Source organism: Macadamia integrifolia, unplaced genomic scaffold, assembly GCF_013358625.1.
Source record: "Macadamia integrifolia cultivar HAES 741 unplaced genomic scaffold, SCU_Mint_v3 scaffold1457, whole genome shotgun sequence".
Classification (NCBI taxonomy): domain Eukaryota; kingdom Viridiplantae; phylum Streptophyta; class Magnoliopsida; order Proteales; family Proteaceae; genus Macadamia; species Macadamia integrifolia.
In genome coordinates, this window is record NW_024868210.1 from 45,895 (window position 1) to 54,326 (window position 8,432).

The window sequence follows — 8,432 nt, forward strand, 5'->3', positions numbered from 1 at the left end:
AAAAATCTATATTTGGAATCTTCGTCAAGTAATTTTAAAATGTGTTAAAAACAAAAACCCATAAGGCGCCACTTCACGTAAGGCGGAGCACTGCCTTACCATCTCTAGACCGCATCAGCGCCAAGGCGCTGGTAAGGCGACGCCTTAGCAATGCCTTAAAACTATGATCATTAATAACTTAAACCTCAAATGAAAGTCAATGGGCCCAATGGGCCCTTATTAATAACAACTAAAATCCACACTTAAGTGGAGATCGACTAACACTTCTTGGGCTGGGCTTTACTCCTACGATAGCCCAATCCAAAGTGTAGATCTACATCAAATGCGTTCGGAGTATTGTGTGACCGACGTATCTTATTAAAGCTTAAAGGAAAATTCTATAGATAGTCGTACGACCAGCTATGATGTAAGGGGTGGAATGTTGGGCGTTTTGTAGATCAAAGCTTGAAGAATAAGAGAAAAACAAGAGCCAGAAAACATTGTTCACAAAACAATGTTCACGTGAACAGTAACTCGAGTTACTATTCACGTGAAAAGTATTTTGTGTCAATATCTTCTATTTTTAGTTTTCTATGTAGTTTAGTTTAGTTAGTTTCTAATTTACTTAGTGAGCAAGTAAGTCAAGTTAGTTTCCTATTTTGTTAGTCAAATAAGTTTCTATTTTGTAACTTAGGTTAATTTCCTTTTTTCATGAGTTGTTAGTTTCTAATTTACTCTTTACTTGGTTAGCAAGTTAGAAGGTTTTATTTCCAGCATTAGTTTCCTTTTTTTGTTGCGTCTTTGTGTCCAACCAATGTAATGTTATTTAAAGCCTATCAATTATAGTAAAAAATATAGATTTGAGTTAAATAAAAAAGATAGCTTATGTTGTTGTATTGTGGGAGGCAGTTGGGTGAAATGTTCATTCACTAATTCTTCTTCCCCCTTCTCAACCCCTCTATTGGTTATCTTTCTTTTCTTTATTTTTTTTCGTTTCAGTTTGTGAGAGTGATTTGAGAGCGGAATGGACATTGTTTGAAGACCCTACAATCATCCTTCAACAAAGACTCAGATCAGCTACAGAACAGAGATCGATTCTAGTAAATCTCCAAGTTTCCTTTTTCTTGTTCAAGCACCAAATCTCCCAGATCTCTTAGCACCTTTGCCAGACCTTTTGAGGGCTTGTTCCTGACCACATGCGAGGCACTTGACCAACCCCTTGCTGTCTTCGGAGGCCTGTAGCAGCTTCAACAACCTTTTCTCTCAAAGTTTCCTAATCTGTCCCCCAGATTAAGAACCGGCAGATCTCCCTTATCTGCGGACAGAATCAAGAGTCCTTTGAAGGACTTATTGAGTACCATAAGGAGGCCATTCGATCCAAATTTGGTGGCCATTGGAGTCCTCCAGCTGCTGTTCTTGAAGACCAACTTTAGTTTCCTAATTAGGAAGCTCTTCTTAGATCTTCCAAACCTGAGATCAGTTTGTAAAACCCTTTGGAGGGTTTGCTCAGCTTCACGAGAGAAGGATTCGATCAAAATTTGAGCTCCCTACAACCGGCCACGAGCTTCCTCCTATTCAGCCAGATTTGACCTTTGGTTCTAAATCTGATTTCAGACTTGAAGTTGTGGGATCCTGACTGGGGTTGGGTACTTCCTACCTAGCCTTACATTAAGGTGGTTAAGAAGCCTCATATAGATAAGCTATGTGTACTTGTGTAGCAAAGACAAGGATGTTGAGATGGATGTGCAGCAAAACTAGGAAGGATAAAGTAAGGAATAAACATGTTATAACTGATTTGGGAATTGCCTTGATCCATGATGAGCTCTGAGAAAGTCGTTTGAGGTGGTATGGCCATATCAGCGGGTATTGCATTGATGCCTACCGATACCGATACCGATACGTATCGGCCGATATGGTACAATACGCATCAATACTTTAAAACCATGCATCTATGGATCAGTCCCTGTCCAAGAAAATCCTCATTCTGCAGATCGCATCTGTACTTGGCTAGTTATGATCTCCAAACTGTAGCGGCTTCTTAGTAATTCAACTTGGCGTGATTTAGTCACTCAATCATTCACTAACAAAAAGTAAAGCAAAAAATAAAAAAGAATAGATGGTGAGAAGAGATTGTAGAAGAAGGGGGGGTAGGGGAATGGCTATCTTAGCTGGTTTCTCACCCTCAACTCTCACAGTTGATGAATAAACCTATCTCAGGCCTAGGAGTAAGTATCGCTCACAAATAAACTTCATTATTTCATCTCTAACAATTACAATCGATTCTAGTGTTTATATAGGATCCAAAGCTGATTACAAATAAGAAAATGCTAAATTAGGAAACTTTGTAAATAGAAACTAAGACTTAAGAGACTTCTCCTTCCTAAACCAAACTACTTGCTAACCAAGAAAACATGTAAATAGAAACTAATGTTAGTCTAATATCTTCTAACAATAAAAACTAACTTGCTCCCTATATAAAAATTTTAAAAAAAAAGTACGAAACAAATCCTAGGAGCTAATCTTTCCTGAAATCGACGGGCAGATCTTGACTCTTCTGGTCTTCTTCCTTCCAAATCTGATGGGACAGTTGGCAGGCCTTCTAGAAGATCTTCACAAGAAAATCTAGGGAAAAGATAGGCTGCTTGATAGAGAGGGAAAGCTGCCCTGCAGAGCTGGATCAATGGGCTCAAGAAAGACCAAAACTGAACCAAGAACTGGCCTGGTTTGATAGCAAGTCTGGACCCCAAAGAACCAGATCTGAAAGGGACCCAAGAGGCTGGCTTGAATGGTCCTCTTACGACATCATCTTGTGCTGCTGGAATTGTATTCCTAGTGATTCCATGGGTGACTCAAAGCCTCTGATGTACTCTATCTACTTTGATTGATCCATTGTTGCTATTGGTGCTACTACAACTGTGGCTCTGGTTGATCAACATTTTTTCCTCCTCTTGTGAGTGTTGTGCTACTGTTATTATTGCAGATCTAGGATCTTATTTCCTGCAACTATTCTTGCAGTAAGTATGAAACATAAACAGCAACTTCAACAGGTAGGATTTTAAAACCTAGCTAGTGTTGGGCTTAATCCCTCAGATTAAGTTTATTCCAGAAATTTAAAGTGAACTCTTTTATCAACAGTCAAGCATGAGCTCATATGAGTTGGAAAATGAAAGTACTCTCATAATACAATTAATATTCTGTTGTACCAAAAATGTATCAGGTATACAAATTACATGTTACAGGGTTATTACTCTAGACGACAAACCTGTTACAGATAATTAAATGAGTAAACCCTAATCCTCAAAATGCAAATATTTTCTTAGAAGGATCCACAAGGCCACAAATACCTCTACACGTTGGAAAATTTCTCTGACTGAAGAATAAGAAGAGTTTGTCCCAAGTAAATAAAACACAACCAACAGGCCTATCTGCTAAGAGGTTCTAGTTGTACTTCCATTCTTTCAGAAGAATGTGACTCTTGTTCCATAAATGTTCTGTTTGAGGGTAAAAGATCAGCAGAATCATCTTCTTCTGTGTTCCCCAACACCCAATTGCTTTTACCTATGCTTCTGTCTCTTTTCCTTCTCTTCATCTCAGAGTACTCTAAGCACACAACTAATAATGCACCCAGCAAAAACCAAATTATCAAAGCCCAACTCAGTCCATGAACATTTTCATCGCCATATCTGTCTCCTAAATGCTTCATCCCACTAATAAGTGCCGCAATCCCAGCAACAATAGCACTTCTCCCAACAATAACATGGATATACTCCCAAAGGACTCTTCTTGACGACAACACTTCTCCATTAGCAGGTGTTTTAGGCCTTAGATAGGCATTCACTGGCTGTATAAAGGCCAAAATTATAGCAGTAACTCCAAATTTAACATGTACAGAGTTGATGAAGAAACCTCGTAGCTCAGCAGCAGCAAAAAGAACACCAAGTAGAATAATTGCTAAACCTGAGTACTGCAAATAGACATGAGTCTGGTACCACCCGTCACCCTTCAGATGTTTCAAGTACCTAGCTGCCAATATTCCACCTGGAAGCAGGATACCCCACGCAACAAACATCATAAATCCATGTACAGCTAAAACCGGTCGTAAATCCTCTTCAGCCTCGGCTGACCCACGCATAAGCATCACTCGAACAGGCCTACTGCTTGTAACAGAATGCATATTTCTCTCACTTAAATGGTCTTCTGACCACCGAGCACCCATGGCCCAAACAAGTTTAAGAGGAGTAGTTGGATCAATGATATTGTTGCATTCTTGTCTCTCACTTCGGCTACAGGAAGGATCCAAGGGACGAGTAAATTCAAAAGTGATGATGCCATTTTCGGACTTGCATCTTGCATGCGTTAAATTCTCATTAGTTGGATGCACACTCAGGGCATCCTTTCCACCAATCCAGTAAGTGCTTACCCGACCTTGGCTACTATTGTCGATCCAACCAACGTAGGCATAGCTATTCACCATTCCACTACCAATAGCTATTGCAAGATAACCACTTTTCTTCTCACCCCGTGCAGCAATAGATATCGAACTATCTGACAATGTCCAAAATAAAGTAACTTGCTGATCGTCCAGAACAACACTGTTATTATACATATCAGAGAGCCCACCATCAACCACCTTAACTCTCCAACCCATTTTCTCCGCATAAAGTGACTGATAATAAACTTGGTCTGGAGTGTTCCTATCAGGTATCCAATCTAACTCCATAGGACTGGCTTGAACTCCCTCAGCTTCTGGTCCTCCAGCATAGATAACCTCAGACCTGTTTCTGGAGGTTGCATTCCCACCAATTGGATCAGAAGTAACGTAGAGTGCAACATCATGCCCAGCTTGTATAGAAAATTTTACTGGAACCCCCCTTTCTACCCTCAACACAGGAGCCTCCTTCTTGTTAATGTAGAGAACTTTGGAAGGATTGGGAGGATTTGGGTAATGCAATGCTGGGCCCGTCACAACAACCAATGGAGTCTTTCCATCTGCAAAAATAAGATCCTGATCCTCCCTGTCTTCTGCCTCTATTGGTCCAAGGCAATCATTCACATGCTCTGAAACATTGAGGACCAGGTACCCATAAGACACAAACCGGGGACCACCATGGTTTTGGGGAAGGTAATATGGACGGAGAGCATCAGGAGGCCTTATCAATCCTAGAGCCCAAATTACAGTCATGTTGCTGGTATGATTCACAGGTACATCATACTTCTTGTCAACTGATTTGAGAGGCCGCTGATAACGAATGAAGGACACTCCATCCTTCCTGTGACCATAAACCAACCTGGTGTTGTTCACCAATCCAACGGGATCAGATCCCTCGTAGATGGTGTCAGGACAAACCCCCTGGACTGTGCCATCCTTGCTCAGCAAGCATTCACTGTACTTGGTAATGTAATAATCATCAGCGAAAGGCATACCTTCCTCCGTGAACCCTGTCACAGCAACGTCAGCATGGAGCATTGGCCCAGAAGAGGACTTCGGATCTGCCCACCCGAAAGCCATATAGTATTCAGAACCTTGAGCTGACTCAAGACCTATGTGGATCAAATCCTCCTCGGGCCTCAACGTCCACCGGAGACGATACTTCGTTGCGAGAGTCTTGCAGTTATCAAACATCGTCAGTTGTTTATTCTTCAGAGTACTCGAATTGGTTGCAATCGATGGAGCCGGTGCTAAATCAGGACTCGAAGCCTCTGTATCATTTCCAGAGCTTCCAAGCAAAGCATGACCAAAATCCGAAGCCGTTGGCTCGTCCCAAATAGAAACCACTTTGATCTGATCCCACGTAACATTCTTCATCAGATGAACTACAAAACTTTCGTTTTTATAAGTCTTATTCAACTTGTCATCAGAGATCACGAACCCCATCGTCAAATTTTCGAAAGTACCACCAACGGCACCCCACCAGTGAACATCAGAACCCTCCAGCATATCAAATTCGCTTACCTTAAACGAACAATCATCAATCAACCTAAAGACCCCTCTCACCTGATGCTGAACCATAACAAATTCCGTTTCGAAGCCCACCAGAGAACTGTTCTTGGAGCAGCCTCCACTAGAATCAGCATTGCACAACACAAACAAAAAATACGAAAAGAAGAACAAACAAGATCCAAACCCTAAAAACCCAAACTTCACCATTGGAAACGCGATTCACAAAAAGATATAAACCGATCAAATGTCTTTTAGCTACATTCAGATCGGATGCTGAAAGGGAAAAGATTGAAATTTTGGCATATGAGGAGAATCATAGAGAGACAATACCTTTCGAAAAGGAGCGAAGCTAGAGATTCAGAGAGCTCTTGAAGTGAACAAGAAAGTTCCGAAACGTCTCCAGGTGCATGGAAGAAAGAAAGTTCGCGGGTCTGCATTTTCTCTGGTGCGGCGACCACTGTGCCGAGAACGCCCAAAATTCGGGGTCCACGCGGAAGCCCACCTCGCTTGCTTATTTTATGGGTTTCCTTGCCTTACGTACACGTGTTACATAGAGGTTAGTTTGGTAATTTAGCTAAGCACAGGTACAAGCTTGGTTGCCCACTTGGTCGCATCTCATAGAGAGTGAATGTAAAAGCGAGTGTCCCTCTGAGGCCTATGAGTTATGATAGCCCCCATGATGTTGCCACGTTAGTGCTTGACACGTACGAATAGGTTTTCCGGATCTCCAGGGGTGGGCCAGGTGTGTGGGTTACAAGGTTCGTTAGTGGTCCCATCACGTAGTCCTCTTTTCTCCACAAATGCCGGATTGATCTTATGACTCCAATCAATCATCTAATTTAAGCTGGAGCGAGGATACTTTTGATAACGGCTCGTTTGATAATGTTTTAAGAAATATGTTTCTGTCATTTCTATTCTAAAAAAATAGAAACAATGAAACGATAAAAATAGAACAAAAAGTGTTTTATGAAATTATTTTATTTAACTTGTTTTTAAAAATAGAAATTAAAATTTTTGGAAACGACTTGTGGTCATTCTTTCGCTGATTACTATCGACTTCTAGAAACATGACTTATCAAACACCTTCAATTTTGTTTCTGTTTCTATAAACAGAAATTTATGTTTCTGCCGTTTCTTGAAACATAAATAAGTAGAAATTTCAATTTTTATTTTTGAAAACAAGTGAAACAAAGCAGTTTTACCAAACGTTTTTTTCTCTGTTTCTGTCGTTTCTGGACACAGAAACGACAAAAACGCGTTTCTTGAAACGTTATCAAACGGGGCCCCTAATTTCCTACCATGGCCTCTCATATAACTAAGGCAATATTTGAAAAAATTGACACATTGATTTTTTTAGGTGACTGTCTTTCTTTTTTTAAAAAAAAAAAAAAAAAAAATTCTTTTCTTTTTTTTTATTGGCTTAGCGTGGATGGTATACATTGACACTCTTTTTCATATTATGAATGAATTCAATCTCTCAAAATCTTATGGGTGCATTTTCCATTCTTATTATCGTGGGAAACTTTTTCACTAACAATAATTTTCATTTTTGAGATTTTTTAAAAGGTAAGAGATCTTTGCCATATCGTTTGGTCCTGCAATAACATGGGTCCAATGAAAGCATGCCAAGGATATCAATATAAATGGATTTTTAATTGGATGGGGTAGTAATTTCACACTGTTATATGTTATATGTGGTGTAAGGTTCATAGGCCCATGTTGCATTCTTTTTCCTTTTTTTTTAAACGTTGTTGGGTCTTAATAGGAAAAAATATGTTAGTAAGGAAAAGTACTATGAACCACCAGGACTAGCACCACCCTCTCTATCTATTCTCATGAAATGACCTCATTGTCCTCTAATATACGAAACCATTCCGTTGCATCACATTGGTGTGCTCATCTATGCCACTTCCTTAGAGAAGATTCACACTATCTTATTATTGATGCTGGAGATGTTGTGACCTCGGGACTCTATGGATGGGGTGGTAAACCCTAACCAGCCCCATTCATAAGGCAAGACTTAATGGTTAAAAAAAAAAGCCTAGATGCTACTATTCTAGCTTTCACACTTGACCCCAACTTTTATTTTTTTATTTGTTTATAATGTTCTACTTTAACACTTCATTAAAGCCCTCTTTGGAATCATTTTTATTTTTGATTTTTGCCTTAAAAATCGTTTTTGGGTGCGTTTGGTATTATTTATGAAGCCTATTTATATTTAAAAAATATTGAAAAAACACAAAAATTAAAAAGAACTTGAAAGCCATTTATGATTTTTCATTGAAAACCATTTGTAGTTGTTTTTGCGCTGAACATTAATGAGCACGTGTTTATACTTCCCAAAATCCAGGGTAAAAATGTCATTTCGTAATATTTTAAGAAAAACAAGTAGAAACTCATCTATTCTCCATCCCTACCCTTAATCGTCGGCAAACTTGTTCTTCTTCTTGCAAATCGTCATTTTCGACGATAGAAGTTATTGCCGGCAATAGTCTAGTAGCAGTGGATCCTC

The 8,432-nt window shown here is 39.6% G+C and overlaps 1 protein-coding gene across 1 annotated transcript; it reads right to left on the minus strand.

Annotated features, from left to right (window-relative positions):
- Nucleotides 1–3,131: 3,131 nt before the first annotated feature.
- LOC122063802 (cytochrome b561, DM13 and DOMON domain-containing protein At5g54830) lies at nt 3,132–6,397 on the minus strand. The gene has a single exon (XM_042627508.1). The coding sequence runs from the start codon at nt 6,125–6,127 to the stop codon at nt 3,401–3,403; it is 2,727 nt and encodes a 908-aa protein (XP_042483442.1). The 5' UTR covers nt 6,128–6,397; the 3' UTR covers nt 3,132–3,400.
- Between the last annotated feature and the right edge of the window lie 2,035 nt (nt 6,398–8,432).